The 19,287-nt window shown below is 37.3% G+C and overlaps 1 protein-coding gene across 2 annotated transcripts in view; it reads left to right on the top strand.

The window, feature by feature from the left end:
• The window catches only part of FUT8 (fucosyltransferase 8 (alpha (1,6) fucosyltransferase)), an 89,527-nt gene that overhangs the window by 28,684 nt on the left and 41,556 nt on the right, over positions 1–19,287 (top strand). Inside the window, exons 3-5 of one of the 2 annotated variants that reach the window (XM_014950385.1) lie at positions 1,442–1,867; positions 12,146–12,261; positions 12,392–12,557. In XM_014950385.1, coding sequence (XP_014805871.1) covers positions 1,665–1,867; positions 12,146–12,261; positions 12,392–12,557 — 485 coding nt within the window. In that variant the 5' untranslated portion in view covers positions 1,442–1,664. Of the gene's footprint in view, positions 1–1,441; positions 1,868–12,145; positions 12,262–12,391; positions 12,558–19,287 lie in introns of those variants that run through there. The other variant, XM_014950386.1, reaches the window with a different exon arrangement.

The raw sequence follows: 19,287 nt of genomic DNA, 5'->3' as shown, positions 1-19,287 counted from the left end.
ATGAGTTGTAAAAATTGTTTTTAAAAAGTAAATGTAGGATCTCCATGACTGGGTGAGTTTGGAAGTTATTGCAGGTTGGGAAATCTTCTCTCCAAACTTAAAATGAGTTGGAATAGAATAAAATAAACTAAATGAAATGAAAAAGAAGGTGAAAGAAGGATTAAACAGAGAAGAATAATTTGGGAGAAGGTGGGTATGGGTAGCATCTCTGAGGAAATATGATGGATTTACAGATTTGAGAATTGGAAATATAGGTTACATTGTAAATTGAGTCCAAATGGCATATAGATGCCTTTTACAAAAGGTAGAAATGTTATATTGCAGAGAAAGAGGAAAAGAGGTGAGGAGTACTTACTATTTTGGACATGCTGATCAGTTAAGTCTTAAAATCTGTTCTGTGTAGAATGAGGAAATTCTTACACATATTGAATGATGTTTTGTCAAGTAGAAAATGAGTTGAGGTGACTTTGCATTTTTTAAAATGGTGCAATGCATTTAGATGATAGAAGGTATTACCTTTAAAGTATTTCTTTGCATTTTTATAGTTTTAATAATAACACTGGTTGAAATAGGTTCGAGAGAAAAATTTTTCTTCTGCTTTAAAACCAAAAATTAGCTTTCTAAAGTCATGCCCAATTTTCAAATGTGTAAGTGTAGCAGTGCCTCATTGGTTCTCTGTGAAACCCCTCTCTTTTCTACCTCTTTTCAATGTTCAGTGTTCTTAACAGTTTTAGTAAGTACAGTGGAAGGGTAAAGAGAGAAGTTGTGCTGTCTTGCAATTTTAGCAATAAAATTTTGGGTTTAATTTTAGATGGGCATTTCAGAGGCCACTATACGTTTAAAAGTAAAATATACAAAGGATTGTTTGTTTAGAAATGAAATGCTTACACTCTCTTCAGTGCTTGCAAGTTACTTAATTGGTATTACAGCTGCTGCTAGGCCAATCTACTTGCAAATAGTAGAATATATTGTTAGAATGGCTATAACTCTTCTGTTACAGGGTGGGAGTCATGATAAAAATGGAGAAGAGAGTTCATAAAAGTGGAAAAAAAGAGAAGACAAATTTGTCATTGAATAAAATCTCTTTGTTGATAGTCAAGAAGACTGTTAAGTTTACAACAGAATGATTCTTGAACTACCCTAATGTGTGAAATAACACACAAATTGGTAAACATTTCTCTTGTACAAAGTAGCATTTCTTCTGACCATTTCAAATCCAGAATTGTTTGCACATTTTTTGTGGTGTTCTTTATTGAGCTCAGCATATTTTTTTGTGGAAAGTTAAAAGCTTTTTTCTTTTTCTCCTTAACAGAAAGTAATGACATTGTCTGCCTTCATTCCTGAATGTTAATGACAATACATTTAGCTTAATTGCAATCCAATATATTTTTATACATCAGAATTATAATTTCAGGGTGGTTTTTTTTTATTCTTTTCACAGAATATGAATGAAGAATGATGCGATATTAATCCTTTCTATGTACAGCCCCATGAGGATCTTCTCTAAGCAGTTGCAGTAGGAGAAACACTGAGAATAATTTTTCTTCGGTACAATGTGGTGAAGCAGAGGAACTGAAGCTGTCCGCTTTTGTGCAGGAAAAGGACTTAAAATGTTTGTGATTTTGTGAGCAGAAGCAGTTCTGGAGTGAATTGAACTTCTGAAAATGCGGCCATGGACTGGTTCCTGGCGTTGGATTATGCTCATCCTCTTTGCTTGGGGAACTTTACTCTTTTATATTGGTGGACACTTGGTACGAGACAGTGAACATCCAGATCACTCTAGTCGTGAATTATCCAAGATACTTGCTAAACTTGAACGTTTAAAGCAGCAAAATGAAGACTTAAGGCGGATGGCAGAATCTCTCAGGTAGGATCTAAAAGTAATTAATACTTTTCAGAAAACAGTTGAAATATCAAATGTCTGAAATTAAATTGAAAACGTTGTTTGTGGGGTTTTTTTGGTAAAATCACGTTTAACATTTAAAAGTATAGATAAGTGTTTTAATCAGTGCTATAACTGAAAATATATTGCAGAGACTTTAAACAAATAATATACATTTCGTTTTGGTCTAATATAGTAATTATTTAACAGTAATTATTTAATGGTGGCCAAGTGTACTGTCACAATAAAAGAATTCTGTAGGTGATGAGCTCCTCAATGCCAACTTCAAACAAGTACAATTACTAAGATGTTCATACCAATTAAAAGAGCTAATGACTTTTCTACACTTCTGCATGCAGTAACTGGGAGAGCTCTTTTTAAAAGTGATGAAAACCTTTGTGTAGTTTGTTGAAGATAAATGTGGACTTGTTGAAGATGAGCTGCAGTAGTCTGATGCATTATATACGTTCTTTAATTTTTTTCCTTGCCTTGCTGCTAAATTTGTAGTAGTACTTGTAAAATAGGAGGACAATCTCTTTTTTCATAATTTTGTGTTATGTTATAGATGGGTATAATTGTAATATAAAGTGAGGTTTTTTTCACTTTCAGACAGACAGCTTTTAACATAGATTTCTGGTGTCTCCTTTCCTAAGAACTTGCAAGGCAGAGCTTCTTAGACAGGATGTGTGTCCAAGTCAGGTTGGACCTAAGGGTGTACATGCTACCACGTGCAACCTAAAAGTCCTGGTGGATTATGGGGACAAGTGCAGAGAGGCTTCATGTGTTGTAGGAAGCTAGAAAAGAGCAAAGATTAATACAAGATTATACAGAATGGGAGAGTAATGTTTATTTTTAAATTTTTTTAAGTGACCTGAATCTTTACAGTCTCTTTAACAACCACATACTCACAAACACCAGGAGATGTATGTAGCAGTGGTCTTGCATGGATCACCTGTGTAGACCATGGAGAGCAAGAGGAACTGGCAGTTGAGTCTTCATCTTGTCTCTTGGGTGGTTCTTACTCGGCAGCGAGAAACTGATTTTTGGACTTCCTTTTAATACCCTTTAGGAGCAGAGGCCATTTTGTATCTTATACCTTGCTATTTTGCCTCATAAATCATAGCAAAAATTAAGGAATCGCAAAAATCTTTGTTTTCCACACTAGCATGTTTTATGGTTCTAGTCCTGTTCTAGTATCTTTAGGTCAGCTTGTTTCTCCCCTTGATTTTGAATGGATTCACACAGGGGGACTCGTATCTTTAGGTCAGCTTGTTTCTCCCCTTGGTTTTGAATGGATTCACACATAGGGACTCTGTAGCAGTGAAACGAACGCCTTTCCTTTTAACCCTGTTCTGATGTTTCTTCTGGTGCATTCTGAAACGAACGCCTTTCCTTTTAACCCTGTTAACCCTGTTCTGATGTTTCTTCTCATTTTCTCTTTTGTGCATAGCCAGAGATATTTGATCTGGTAGGTTGGGTAGACTTCCCTGCCTTGCTGGATTTTCTTTTCAATGTGCTCTGTTCCTGGTTTCTGGAATGCAACGGTAGATACAGTTGGCAGAGATATTTGATCTGGTAGGTTGGGTAGATTTTCCTGCCTTGCTGGATTTTCTTTTCAGTGTGCTCTTCCTGGTTTCTGGAATGCAATGGTAGATACGTGCTGATGAGGCTTCTTAGCCTAGAAAAACAAATAGCTTAGTTCTGAAAGTGTCAGTCCTGAAGAAGTACCTCAGCATTCATGAGGTGCTGCACAGAGGTGGAGAAGTTCTGCTGACCCAAGTGTCCTTGACATTAAGCATAGATAATCTTCACCTTGGGTAATATGGCCATGAGTGGGTGAGTGGGCTGTAGTTTTTTTTAAGCTCAATTTATTAATATGGTAACAACTGTGTTGGCAAAAGGTTTAATATATTTTTGTTAACAAAGTGGTGTAGTGTAGAGTATGCTGCTATGAAGAAATTTAAGCATAAATACAATGTCTTTGAATTCCTTTAACACTAGGAAATAATAGTCAGCCTTAGGGTTTCTTGCCTCAAAGGGAGAAATATTTGGCCTTGAATGTAAAGATTACCACCCTCCGTGCTTTCAGCCCCCCTTGTCTGCCTGACTTGAATGAGTGATAATGTGATGTATGGCACAGTCATTGAAATATAACCAGTTCAAATTACACAGTGACTAGAAGAGAATAAATGTTCTTGATTTTACTGATGACAGGGTACTCTTCCTCTCAGTAAGGAGGCAGTAGATACAGAAGATGCTTAGATACAGACTAAGCTGTATTTTAGCAGTGCTGATTTTTCTAAACACCTTTCTCTGCTTCCCTATCCTATCTATATTCAGATAAATACTACATTTTCAGTGGCCAAATTTTAAACAATAGCTTGTACTGTTGATAATTTCCTGTGATTTATAGAAATAAAAACATGAGTTTAGTTCTAATCTAAACATGTTAGAATAGATCATTCCAACATTCCTTCTCTATGCTGCAGTAAATTGCTGCAAGTTTCTGCAATTAAATTAGGTCATCCAAAACTGCCTTAACTGGACTCCGTTCAGCTTCTTTTTTTTGTGAATATGTGCTGAAAAATGTTTCTGAGACCTTTTTCTTCAAAGTGGTTGCATGTAACCACAGGAGAATCTGAAACTCTTGCATGAGAAACCCTAAAATGACTTTAAATTCCAATTTGAACAGGAACACATCTCCAGATTCTGTAGTTGGTGCTGGCCAGAAATGAGTTGGCTTGGAACTGGGAGATACTCAAGCGTAGTATTTTGTTGGAGGTGATCTGAGATTGGTGAAGTACTAGAGTTTGAGGGAAGTGAAGTATCACAATGTATAGCCTTTATATTATTTTTATTGAGCAAAACCTGTGATACTGTTTTTATAGGAACTTCACAAATAGGATTGAGAAATATCTTGGTCAGCCTGCATCATTAAAGTATTAAATCATAAATGTGATATAGAATTTCAGTATCTCATTTCTTTGTTTGCCAGGTAGAACGAGTGGTGGTAAAAATAAGTGTTAGCTTTCAAATAGTCCCATTTACCATTTTATAGCAATATTGCTATAAAATAAATAGCTAAAATAAATAGCTATTTAAGATGAGGCACTAGCCAACAGTTCATGGATTCAGAATTCGTGTCATGGAAGAGATCATTGCTGCTGTGAACAGAATTAAAGAACAAAACAAGTTCTTAAGTTCAGAAGTTGAATTAGAATTACACAGGAAAAGATTACACTTGCTCCAGTTAGCATCTTAAAGTGAAGACATAATTTACTTTAGGCTTTACTGATGGGATGCAGAAAGGCTGGAACTATTATTTAATGCGATTTAATTGCTAGATGTTTTGGTTTTGCACTGAAAACTTTTAATTACTGATACTGGCTGTGAAATGTGAGTGATTAAGATGACGGTCTACATCAGTGCATCTTGTAAAGTTAAACCCTCTTGCCAAGCTGGGGTTTGTTACAATGAGGTAAAAACTTGGTTTTTCTGCCCTTCTCCACTGAGGTTTTATATCTAGGGAACTAGAGATTTGTTTTTTTATCTTGACAGAAAAGCAGCACACTATTTGCAGTGAAGATATAGAATATATTACATCATGCAACAGGGTTAAGCTAACACATGAATTTAAGCCTATTTTAGTAATAACTTTAGGTTACTTTGGGAGGAGTTTAAGCATGACGAGAGTATCTATCTGAAAAATTGTAACAATAAACAGGCTTCTGATTAACTTCACTAGTTAAAGTATTTTGACATAATTAAATAAAACTCTTGGATGGTAAAAGCACCGAGTTAATAGAATTTTATCTTAGTGGGCAAAGAAGCCTTGTGAATGGTAGAAAATTACTGTAGTATCTGGCTGTGTCATTAGTAGTAGGTAGTTAGGGCAGGGAGGAAGGGATGGAAAGCAGGTATGGTTACCAGAATTCAGTAGTTTAACAAAAGTATGTTGTTGTAACAATCTCCATTTCAAAGTCAGAGAAAACTGGTATTTCATCTTTAATCAGATCGGGACCTTAGTTGTATGGTAAAATTCATTTCAAGACAATACATTTCAGTTGCCTGGCATTTCCCACTGTAATGGGTTCTGGGGACTTCTCTGACTCGCTTCTCACCTGATAAAAGTGTCCGTCCTCTGGGATGGTTCAAAACAGGAGCTGGGCTGTGCTTTTCATCCAGCCATCCATGAATGCCAGCCTTCAGGGACAAGAAGTGAACTTTCCACTCTGAGATTTGAATGCTCTTTTTGTTGCCAATTTATGTAGCAGCTTCTCATCCCCAAAGACAGCAATGACAGCACAAAAAAAACCAAAACCCAAAAGCATGCCTTATGAAACACACCTTATGTGCATGCAAAATCAGCCATTCAGAAGTTGAGAAATGTCGTATCTGTGACAAAGCTTTATAAAATACCGCTTATCCCTTTTCTGCTGTATGATACTTAAATCATATTTGATCTTTTAATTCTTCCCCTGGTTGCTTCTTTTCACACAGGATGCACGAGGAGTAGAATTAGGTTTTAGGGCAGTCTGTTTGTTTGGGGTTTATTTTGTGGGGTTTTTGGTTTGGGTTCCTCCCCCCAATATTTGTATGTTTAATTTCACAAACTTCATCATGTTCTTCTGGAGTTTTAAAAAATATTTGTAATTTATTACCCATATTGGTCAAGAATAGTTCCTATTTTTGTAAGGATTTTTGGTGAGGTTATTTTGAGATTATTTTTTTTTCAATATGAACACTCACAATTGTGTCAGTTGGAACTGTCGCATCTTTTTGAAAACTACCTGAAATAAAATTATTCCTTTAGGAGCTGAGTACACTTTTGTGGTGCACTTTTGATGACTTGAAGTGACTTCAGGCACCACTTAGTTTTTACAGTGCATTTGAAAAGCCTGAGGTGAGAAGTTACTGTAGTTGGGGTTTTTTTGCCAGTAAGATGCTTTGTAAAAACCTTACTTGTGGGCTATAAAGAAGCATGGATGTACATGAGTGATGAAGAAGAGAAATGAAATTAAAGGTGTTTCGTATTGCCAGTGTTCTAGAAATCATGTGAGTGAATACTGTGGTATGATGAGATTTGGAGAGTTACCGTAGTCCTTCCATCTTTATTGACAATATTGTGTGAGCAAATTTGGGTTAATTTTAGAAGCAGCCTGGATCCCATTAGTACAAAACAGTAATAAACCTGAGGTTTTTTTATAAATAGTTATTTTACTGTTCTGTATTCATGTCCTGGTTCCACTGGGGACAAGGTTAATTCTCTCCAGGCTGTGGCAGGGACACAGATACCCATCCCATGTCACCCATACCCATTCCATCACCGGGAGCAGGCCAGGGTGGGTATTCCTCAGTCCGGTGCGTGAGCGATGGTGCCATAATCACATTTGTACATCCCTCTGTCAGTGTTATTGTTTTCCTCTTCCCTTTGCTGTTCTCTTACCCTTGTCTCAACCCAGCAGTTTTGCCTTTTTCTGCCCATTCTCCCCTCACGGTGGTGGGTGGGGGGCACGGAGCGAGCGGCCGCCTGCTTCTCTGTTGCTGCCTGAGGCCAAACCATGACAATCCAGTAGGACTGGAAGAGCCTTTTCAAGAACACTTGTTTCAGATAACTACAATTTTTGTAGTTATATAAGGGAAACTTGATAGGGAGTAATAATAAAATCAACTTCCCTTTGCTGTTCTCTTACCCTTGTCTCCCTTGTCTCAACCAGCAGTTTTGCCTTTTCCTGCCCATTTTCCCCTCACGGTGGTGGGTGGGGGGCACTGAGCGAGCGGCCACCTGTCTCTGTTGCTGCCTGAGGCCAAACCATGACAATCCAGTAGGACTGGAAGAGCCTTTTCAAGAACACTTGTTTCAGATAACTACAATTTTTGTAGTTATATAAGGGAAACTTGATAGGGAGTAATAATAAAATCAAAGTATTACATAATGTTGTTTCATTTTTTTATCTGTAATGTACTTTCACCTGAAAATTTTCTTTACTAGTAGGATTATGATATAATTGCTAAAGTCTGCCAGTGTTGCATCTAGATGATGTAAGGCTTTTAGGAGGAGGGGGAGAGCTTAAAATTACTACTTCTGTAATGTCTGATTTTCTTAAATGGAGGCTGGAAAAGTTTTATGCCTTCATCTGTGTCTGAGACTTCCATTTTTTGCAATACGATAATGGTTCATAGTATTCATGTGCTTCTTTGTGTCTTGCAGGGTGATAGGCAAATTTTTATCTTTTATATATACATATATATATATCTATCTATCTTTTAATATTTTTCCTCTCCTGGAAGATAAACTTGGCAATATAGGGACCAGTAATCTCAGATTTCTCTTCAGGGAAATAGAGAATCATGTTAAATGTATTCATATTGTGTTTATATTACTAATACATCACATTCTGTATATGTTTATTTCCTACAGTCTATTAAATCTTACATTTTGTAGAATCTACAGTTCTTTTAATAAATATGATAACCTGTTCCTTACCTGAATAGGATCATGTGTTACAAAGTAGAACAGGAGCGGGAATGCGTAAAATGTAATCAAACAAGTAAAATGAAACACCAATATTTCTGACGTTATTCTCATAGTTCCCAGAGTAGCTTCAGAAAGAGGAGGTAGGATTTTAATTTTGAACGATCACTGTAGTTGCTTTAATGTAATTGGCGCTGAGGCTGGGATGGAATTCAAACTCGGAATCAATTAGTCATAAGCAGATCTATTAAAGTACTTCTGCCAATTACTCTGGGCCCAGTAAGCCCGTAATAAGCATTGAAAGGGACTCGGATAAAAGAATAGCTTTGAGTTGATAAAAATTTAAATATTGTTTTAAAGTACTGTTTTGTATTACATGTATTTAAAGTGTCTCAAATTTGAAGCTGAGGCTCTTGCACAGGCCAATGTGTGAAGGAGAAAAATCATTGATCTATACGATGTGCATCTCTGCTCTTTTATTGGTTTTTGTGCAACTCTTAATTAAGGGAAGGGACACAGCTTCAGTGGATATAAATCAGCACCGATCAGGGCTATGCTGATTTAAATTGATAAGGGATGCTGCTTGCTCTTTATTTGCAAGTAACATTGAGTGGTTTTTTCCAGTTGTATTTACTGAAGAGGTTTTATTGTAAAGGCTGAAGTGACAACTAGTGTTCTTTTAGTTTTTGTTTGTGGTTATTAATAATTGCACATAAGTTTCTTCTTGTGAAGAAAAAAAAAAAAAAAGAAAGCAGCAAAGCCAATCATAATGTAACTTTAGTTAGTTATGAACCTTCCAGCTCCATACAAAGAACTCAGAAAGATATAAATGAAAGAATAAGAAAATATTTGAGTGTGACCTTGTGAAATCTTACATTTTTTCTCTTGCTGATAAATTAGGGTAACCTTTTAAATACCTTGGAAATAGGAAAAGGTTAGAATGGTTTTTCTGATTTATTTTTTGTTTTAATTTATTTTTGCAATTATCTTACACACTGTGGCAGTTCTTCCAGCTGAATTGAATGTCACTGGAATTAAATTTTGAGTGATTCTGTTTGCCTCTGGAGACTCAGATTAAAGACTGTTACTTTGTTGTTTCCCCTCTATGTTACCTGAAGGTGATGAGAAAGTGGCCTCCATGATACAGACAATGTACACAGAGTTCTTTATTCAGTCTTAAAGTGTAGCTGGATTACTAAACAAGGGACAAAGCAGAAATGGGCTACCTCTACTCTATTTAAAGTTATACACTAATATCTTTATTTGATAGGAGTTCATTTTGGAAAATATAATTTTTATTTACTATAAAATGGTGGGATACAGCATGCAAAAACCACACCTTGTAAGTATTGAGAAAATTAATCCAAGCAAACCCACTGTGTGGTGTATTATCATGGCTGCCCATGTAAGTGGGTTATAATTTTGCTTATTTTGTGTTTATAACGTAATTAGCAATGTTGCCATAGCAATGAGTGGAGTATATTCTGTGCTAGATGCTTACTGGCCTGCTCTTTTATTATTGATTAGAATCATAGTTTAAGAAATTTTAAGGAGCAAGTCATTTGCCAATACTTATTTTGGTATAAGAACTTCTGTGTATGTTTTTTAACAGGAATTCTTATTCATAAGTATGTGTCATTCCTAGGATATTCTGCACTAGAAGTTACCTACATAGATGATGCCATGAGTATAGAGAAGGATTTTAATTCAAACACTTTTCCCTCAAATGTTGCCTTATCTCCAGCTCAGTTGATGTACTTGTAGAGGGCAGTAACAAGCAAGCTGTGCTGGTTGCAGAGAAGAACCTTTCCCTTAATTTTGAGACTGGATGAAAGTGAGGAAGACAGCAATTCCAAGTCTGATGAGGTAATAGATGTAGAGACAAAACTGCAAAAAGAACAAGTTATTTTAGATTTATCCTAAAATTATGTAATTTTTGGAAACAGCTAGCTTAGGAGAATACCCCCTAGTCCCCATCCTAGCTCCTTTATCTTAACAACATAATTAGAGTAATAATTTTTATTGCAGTATGCCTAAGCAAGTTGAATGTTAAATGTCATGAACTTTTCTTTTTTAAAATCTTAATTGTATCATATGGTCAGAATTATTGTGCTTCTTTTATATCATCTGCAACCATCCTTCTGTAGGATTCTGTAATTGCTACTATAACAGACTTTCCTTATGTTCAGGGGATGTGTGTGCTGCCTGAAGATTTCTTATGGTAATGATTTTGTATCCTTATTGTTCTTCAGAAATTCTGCCTTTAGGGGATGTGACTCGTACAAGATAAGACAATCCGTTTTTCCTGGTAATTTTGTGGTTAGTTGTCCTGTCACAATTCACAAATGGATTGTTCATACAGAGGGGGAGTATGTGTAGGGAGTGCACAAGTTTCAGACTAGAATATTTTCCTCAGTTTTGTCACTCTTCTCTCGCTGCATAAAAAAGCAGATATATGAACAGTTACAGAGAATTGCTTTTTATTTAGCTTTAAAGCAAAATAGATGTTTCGCAATAATTAAATTATTCCTTATTTGCTTTCAATAGGTAGCTCTAAGTGCAGACTTTTTCACTAAACTTTCTTTATATAGCTTCCTCTTCCAGCTCTCCCCCCACTCTCTGAAAAAAGGGACTTAAATGCTATGTTTTGTGTGATATGCCTTTCTCATGCGCACATTAGGTATTTATTCCCTTCAAGTGTCCCAGTGAAAATGGACTTTTCATCAGTTCCTAAAGTTTTACTGGTATTTAATTATCCAGATCTGAGAGACATTAAAGTTAATGACGTCTCAGTAAGATCTTTAAAACACTGTCGTTTCTGATTTAGTGTGAAGATACTCCCTCTAACCACTGTTTGCTCTATGCTAGAGCCATCTTTTGGCTGGCAAGGGGTCTTCCCTCACAGTGCCTCTCTATAAGTGTGTGTGGAGACAATATCCCTTTCTCTTTGTGCTCATACTCCATTACGAATGAAGAATCATCTTCATGTTCTGCAAGAATTCTGTATTCTTTACAGTTCTCCAGACTTTTCATTACACACCCGCTTCCTCTTTTCAGGGTCAGCTCTTTCAAAGGTCTTATAAAAGGTGAAATAATTTTTAACCATTGTATCCACCAGAGGTGTCATCTCCCTACAGATGAAAGGGGGCTTTATTTTCCCTGCATTGATTTTTAATTTGTGAGGCAAATAGAAGATAACATCCAATTTCTATACTTTAATAATTTCAGCTCATTAAAATGTGAACTCAAGTTGAGGTGGTAAGCAAGCCCCAGTAATACCTTTAGGACTGATTTAGGGCTCATAGATTTCAGGATACGTATTTCCAAACTTCTCTTGTGCTCACACGCCAGAGATGTTACAGTTGCTAGTGTTGTTTTAGGTGACCAGCAGTTTAGAATACAGGAGTTTTAATAAAAATTATCATTGAGAAGCTAGGATCTTGTTCTGGGGACAGAAAGTACATTAAAATCATCTTGTGCCAATATGTAGGAAGACTTAAGTTAGTGCTGGAGCTCTGGTCCTCTGAGAACATATGGCCAGCATTCAAGACCAGAATGCATTTCACGTGTGGATATAAAAAGTAGACAGAATTTGAGTCTTGTGAAGGCCCATCCCTTGACCAGGCTTTGCTGATGATCAGTCCAACAAATGCTTTGCAAATATGATTTTCAAAAGTAGAGCAAAACAGTGTGGAACAAAAATGAGAGCTGAATTCTTAATGCAAATAATGTATCAATTAACAATTATATTTATAAATCAAATAACTTCTTTATTTTCTGTATCCTAGGATACCAGATGGTCCCATTGATCAGGGACCAGCTGCAGGAAAGGTACATGCTTTAGAGGAGCAACTTTTGAAGGCCAAAGAACAGATAGAAAACTATAAGAAGAGGACAGGAGATGGTTGGTAGATAAGTTTTCTTTTACTTCTAAAATGAGTTTTGATATCCCATATCACAAATGCATTGGTTTCTTAACAAATAATTCAACTACAAGTGCTTTCATACTTTTTTTCTTTTTTTTTTTTAAATAGGAGGCCTCGGAAAAGACCATGAAATTTTGAGGAGGAGGATTGAAAATGGGGCTAAGGAACTTTGGTTTTTCCTCCAGAGTGAGTTGAAGAAACTGAAAAATCTAGAAGGAAATGAACTACAAAGACGCATTGATGAATTTCTGTCTGATTTGGGTCATCAGGAAAGGTACTTGTATTAGTTGATTCTGCATATATGTTGTTGTATGTCCCAAACCTAGCGCGATACCAGCTGCTAGTAATAAAGTTAACTCTATCCCAACTGAAACCATGACAGGATTATGGATTGATTTAAGTAAACTACTGGTATGCTGTTTAAAAATCTCTTAGGATAAATTACTGATATGTGGGTGTGAAAACAAAATTATTACTTGTATTTCATGGGACGTAAAGTATGTATCTAGCCTATGTCACTACAGCTTATATCAAGTTAAAGGGTCATACTCTATTTTAATTTTTTTTTTATCAGAAGACCTGGATCCTGGATGCCTGTTGTTGCTTTTCAGTTGCATCTGTCCATATATGAGCATATGTGCATATTTTTACATAAAACGATTAAATAAACCTTGAAAATGTTTATTTTTAGGCATCTGATTGTGCATTTTATAAATACTGGAATGTAAATTACATAGATCATTGGGATATTATATAATTAGAAATACTTCAAAATTGGGTAATATCTTAATTTCAGGATTGGTCATCATTCTGAGAAGTCAATTCTTTTCATGAGTACAATTTAACAGAATATTTCAGATAGAAATGACCTTTAATTACATTGTCATTATTATGTTTTCAAAGATGTGCTGGAATTATATTTTCAGTTTTTGTTGATCTTCTGGCCTCCTCATTGTTTGAAGTATCTTTTGTATTATACTAAAACATTCTGAATGAGTTTGTTCATGCTCAACAAAATTAATCCAGGAAGCGTTAAAAATTCAGTAAATTCTGTCTGTAAGCCTATTATGTTTATAACTCTATGTTCCCAACAAGCTTGCAATGGCAATTTGTGTCTCATTAGTAAACAGTCATAAGAAAATAGTTGAATTAACTAAGTATACCACGGTAAATAAGTATCTCTTTCCCTAAAAAGCTGAGATCTGCATATCAGTAGTAAGGCATGAGCCTTTGAAAATAATACCACGACATGTAGGAAAAAGGAAAAACAGTAAGGATTTTCAATTCTTTGGAAATAATTTAAGCACTACTTAAAATATTGTTTAAAAGTAATATGAATTTGATTTTTAATGTGGGCAAATAATTTAGTCCATTGAATTTTGTAATTTAATCTTCCACAATTTCAAACCCCAGTTTGTCACAGATTGATGGAGTTTAAAGTGAGAAGGGACCATTCAATTATTGAGAGTTACTATCTATACAAAATAAGCCATTACATTTCATCCAATTATTTCTCTGCTGAGTGTGATTATGTATGTTTGACTGAAGTAAAAGTAGTGCTTGGCTGAAACAGAATTTTCCAAAAGCCTTGAGATCTTCAGTTAAACAGTCAACCCACAGAGAAGCTGCCGCCTCTTTGGACAGTTTGTTTCAATAGTTACCTCCACTCAGAAATATTCGTTCTCCAGAGAATGTATTTCTGCTTTGGCTTCTTGGACTTCAGGTCCTTGACTCTTGATGTACCTTTTAAACTATCTGTGCCAAAACAGGAGCAAATAGTCTAATGACAGACTTACTGATGTTTGTCATGGGAACAAAACCATTTGTGTACACATTACTGCTCTGTTTGTATAGCCAGGATCACATCAGGCAGTTGCCACAGTAGAACCTTGAATAATGTTGTGTGTTTGATGCCAGACAGATTTTATGCTTCTGCCTCCCAGTATGAATCCTTTTCGTATTCCTTTCCTTCCTACACCAATGATGTGTGTGTTTGATGCCAGACAGTTTTTGCACTCCTGCCTCCCAGTATGAATCCTTTTCTTATTCCTTTCCTTCCTACACCAATGATGGTTAATTCATCAAGCCCAACTTGCAAGTTTTCTATATTTGACAGCTGTATCTTCACATCTTTCTGTACCTCAGGATAAGGTGAAACCCATCCTAGAAAGGCATACTTTTTTGCATTGAATAATAAAAATCTTCATTGTAAACCTCGGAAAGTTATGAGATCAACCCCACTGTCAAAGTCTGAAACCACCGTGGTACTGGAAGAAGTCTATATATGATACAAGCAATCAACTGCTGCTCTTTTGTTGTTTTTTGGTTTTTTTTTTTTGTTCTCTTTATTTAAGAATTTTCTTTGGGAATAAAAGTATTCTTTAGACTGACACAGTGGTTTTCAAAAGCAGAATGTCCTGGAGTCTGAGTCTTCATAGTAGATATTTGTAGACCTTCCTGTATGGTGAGGTCCCCAAAGAGGACTAAAAGCTATTTAAGCTAAAACCAAACAGCAAGAAAGCAGGTTTTATTAAAATAAAATTTAGACCTTTCTTTTTTACAGTATGGAAATTTGAAGTAATTGCATAAGAGAAAACAGGTATAAAAATATTTCTAGAATATTCAGCCTGTGTTCTTGATGTATTTATAACGTTGGCTTTGGGCAATGCAATTACCTTGTGTTGCAGAATGTTTTTCTTGATTGCTTTTAGTCCCGAGGAAGTTCATTCTTTCACCTTTGAAGCCAGGCTGTCTGCTTCTTTCCCTTTAATCTTTCAGTCTTGCTGCATGAGGCACAGGAAAACTCCCAGCTCCTTGTATGCACATCCTTTGGCCTGTGATGCACTGCTGTCTCGGGGGTGTCCTTTTCCCTTAGGATGCATGGTATCTCCCCGGGGAAGGAGTAATCTCTGTTTCCCTCCACATAGTCCATCTGGTCTCTTCTCCTGAAAGGAATAGAACATAAGTTTAGAATAAGCAAACCAGATGCCCACATTCACTCTGAGAATAACAGTTTTGTGCTGGGTTTTTTTGTTATTGTTGGTGGGTTTTTTTGAAGTATGTATGGACTTTTTGATTTTTTGAAGGGATTTAGCAAGTTGCTGAATGCCCTTTTGTTGACGGTAGTTTCTTTAAAAATTGTTACCTATGTGTCTTAGATAAATAGAACATTGCATGTCAAGCTGATGTTATTTATTTATATATATATATATAAACATAGCTATTTTAATATATAATATAAGGTAATATTTGGATTAGCAAGATTAGTGTTAATTATAAGTACTTAAGGCAGTTTGTAATGCCCTGCTTATGTGGGAAAGCAGATAAAAGGGTGGGTTAGTGATCAAATGATGACATAGCTATGTGGGGAAAGTGGCTAAGATTTGGGGTTTTTGGTTCGTGAGAAAAGCCTGTTGTGTCATAGAGAAGACCTGCTTTTTAAGAGATGATAGACTTAAAGACAGTTGCTGTGACTCTGGGTAACTAGTATTAGAGCTCTTTGTTAATCTTGGTGCTGTTATGCAAATGGCATTTCTCTTGTTGGATTAATTGGAATGTTAAGAACAATAAAAAGAATTTCTATAAATATATTAGTAACAAGAGGAGGATTCAGGAGATTCTCCATCCTTTAACAGATGAAGGCAGTAACATAGTGAAAAAGGATGAAGAGAAGGATGAGGTACTTAATGCCTTCTTTGTCTCAGTCTTTAGTAGTAGTCAGTTGTTCCTTGAGTACCCAGACCCCAGAGCTAGTAGATAGGGGTGTGGAGCAGAACAAAGCCCCCATAATCCAATGGGAGATGATGAGGGACCTGCTCCAACACCTGGACATACCCAAGTCTATGGGGATCTATTGGGATCCACCTGAGGGTACTGAGGGAGCTGGTGGAAGTGCTCACTGAGCCACTTTCCATCATTTATCAGCAGTCCTGGCAAACCAGAGAGGTCCCAGCTGTCTGGCATCTAGCAGATGTGATGCCCACCCACCAGAAGGGTTGGAAGGATGATCCGGGGAACTCCAGGCCTGTCAGTCTGACCTTGGTGCTTGGGAAGGTCATGGAACAGATCATCCTGAGTGCCATTATGTGGCACATGAAGGACAACCAGGTGATCAGGCCCAGTCAGCATGTGTTTGTGAAAGGCAGGTCCTGCTTGACCTGATTTCTTTCTATGACAAAGTGTCTTGCCTGTTGGGTGAGGGAAAGGCTGTGGATGTTGTTTACCTGGACTTCAGTAAGGCCTTTGACACAGTTTCTCACAGTATTCTCCTGGAGAAACTTCCTGTGGCTTGGGCAAGAGTGCTTTCCGCTGGTTAAAAAACTGGCTGGAGGCTGGGCCCAGAGAGTGGTAGTGAAGGTGTTAAATTCAGTTGGCAGCCGGTCACGAGAGACAGGGCTCGGTATTGAGGCTGTTTAACATCTTTATCAATGATCTGGATGAGGGGATGGAGTGCACCCTCAGTCAGTTTGCAGATGACACCAAGTTTGGTGGGAATGTTTACCTGCTGGAGGGTAGAAAGGCCTCGCAGAGGGATCTGGACAGGCTGGATGGATGGGTTGAGACCAATGGGATGAGGTTCAACAAGGCCAAGTGCTGGGTCCTGCCCTTGGGTCACACCAACCCCCTGCAGCACTACAGGCTGGGGGCAGAGTGGCTGGAGCTGCCTGGCAGAAAAGGACCTGGGGGTGTTGGTTGACTGTCGGCTGAACAGGAGCCAGCAGTGTGCCCGGGTGGCCAAGACAGTATCCTGTGACCACACATTATCCTGGCCTGTATCAGGAACAGTGTGGCTAGCAGGACTGGGGCAGTGATCGTCCCCCTGTACTGGGCACTGGTGAGGCCCCACCTCGAGTTCTGTGCCCACTTTTGGGCCCCTTGTGACAGGAAAGACAGTGAGATTCTGGAGCGTGTCCAGAGAAGGGCAACGCAGCTGGTGAGGGGTCTGGAGCACAAGTCTTGTGAGGAGAGGCTGAGGGAGCTGGGGGTGTTCAGCCTGGAGAAAAGGAGGCTGAGGGGAGACCTTCTTGCTCTCTCCAACTCCCTGAAAGGAGGGTGTAGCCGGGGGGGGGGGCGGTCTCTTCTCCCAAGTCACAGGAGATAGGACAAGAGGAAATGGCCTCAAGCTGCACCAGGTGAGGGCTTAGATTGGATAATAGGAAAAATTTTTACACTGAAAGGGCTATTAAGCATTGGAATGGGCTGCCCAGGGAAGTGGTTGAGTCACTGCCCCTGAAGGTATTTGAAAGACGGGTTGACATAGTGCTTAGAGATGTGGTTTAATGATGGTTTTTGTCAGTGTTGGGTCAATGGTTGGACTAGATGATCTGAAAGGTCCCTCCCAACCGAGGCAATTCTATGATTCTGTTTCTTGGCTGTGTCCTAGGGGTTGTGTAGATTTTCCCTTGGGGAGTGCTGGTCTTGGCAGATGTTTTGTCCAGTATTTCACTACTGATTCTGCTTAAGAAACAACATAGTCCAATGCAGAGTTTCCTGCATTATGGAATGTGTAATTGTATTCTTGTAGTTGCCATAGAGAAGGGAGTTGTTAAGAGTAACGTCATCTTAGCAGTGGAAAGACTATTTGATACAGAGTTAACAAAAAAGAACAGATTAATCCTCTAGTTGTCATGGTTGTTTCCTATGTTGGCATTATATTGTTTGCAAAGTGGTTGTTACTGAGTTTCATCCCTTTTCTTCCTGGGGAACAACTGTCATCAGGGCTTTTGTGGTAGCTGGCCAAGCTTTGACGCAGTGTTTGGGCCTGTTTTCACATTAGTTCCTTTGAATTTAGTGGAACATACCACAATTTTTTTTTTCTTTGAGTCTTTATTTGTTGATGGTAAAGTTTCTAGGAAGTTTAAATGTAATTTTGTCATACGACAGGGGTAAACATCTACACTGATCTTTGAGGATGTGTTAAAAATGGCTGCCCTCCCTCCTTTAGTTGTGACAGTCAAATGCAGATAAAATACATAGCCACATTCTTTACTCCATTCTGTTTTCCAGGAGCAAAATGCTTTTAAGAACAGCTCCAGGATTTAATTTATGAGAGGAAACAAAAACAACAAATTGATATTGTTGGTTAGTAACACCAATAAAGACCAAGTTTGACTTACTAAATATTTGCCTTTCTGCCATTTTACCACCCATGAGAGCTTCTAAGAATCCTGTGCAGTCTCATGTTTTGTCTGCACTTGGCTATCTTGGGTTCATGAATCGCCAGTCCAGCTACTTTTTAGCTCTCCACATGAAGCCTTATTCTGGTCTTTGGTCTTACTCTGTGTCTGTTCTATGTCTGTATTAATAACCCATCATGATGGTCTGCCCCACTCAAAAGAATCTAGCAGATACAAACCTAAAAAATGCACATTGCATAGCAGGAGCAATCAAAGAAAGAAAGTTTCCGCAACTGAAAGTGCTTTAAAATTGCAGTACCTTATAATCATTTCTGTGTGATAACACCTGTGAATTTTTCAGTTCCTGGTTTACTTCAGAGTTTTATAAGAGTTATTTTAAAAAAAAAAAAAAAAAAAGATTGTGGATACTATCTGAAAACTCTTCCTTGAATTCATAACATTTTCCACAAATTATTTGATATTCTTTGTGGCTTTCACTAAGCAAACCTGCCTTTCCCTAAAATGTTGAGTTGTTGAGGCTGTGTAAGGACTCTTACCATTCCTCTTACTTCAAAAATGATGGAAAATAATTACATTTCATCTGCAAGGCTGATCATTTAAATTATTTTCAATTATTTAAAACTCTTTGCTCTGTCATGGTCACTATGGCCAACAATATAAAAAATAAAATTTGGACAGCACTTTTTTCCTTAGAAATAGGAAAAAATACTTAACTGCTGAGAGGGAAAGCCTTTTTTTTTTTTATTGGTAGACTTTGTATTTTCAGTTATTTTATGACAGGGTTTGATAGAAATATATAAAATAAAAGGAGAAATGCTGATTACTTACATCACAAGTACAGAAAAGACATTTTTAAGCCTAGTGAAA

Source organism: Calidris pugnax, unplaced genomic scaffold (genome assembly GCF_001431845.1).
Source record: "Calidris pugnax isolate Ruff unplaced genomic scaffold, ASM143184v1 scaffold68, whole genome shotgun sequence".
NCBI lineage: Eukaryota > Metazoa > Chordata > Aves > Charadriiformes > Scolopacidae > Calidris > Calidris pugnax.
This window is presented reverse-complemented; position numbering and strand designations above follow the sequence as displayed.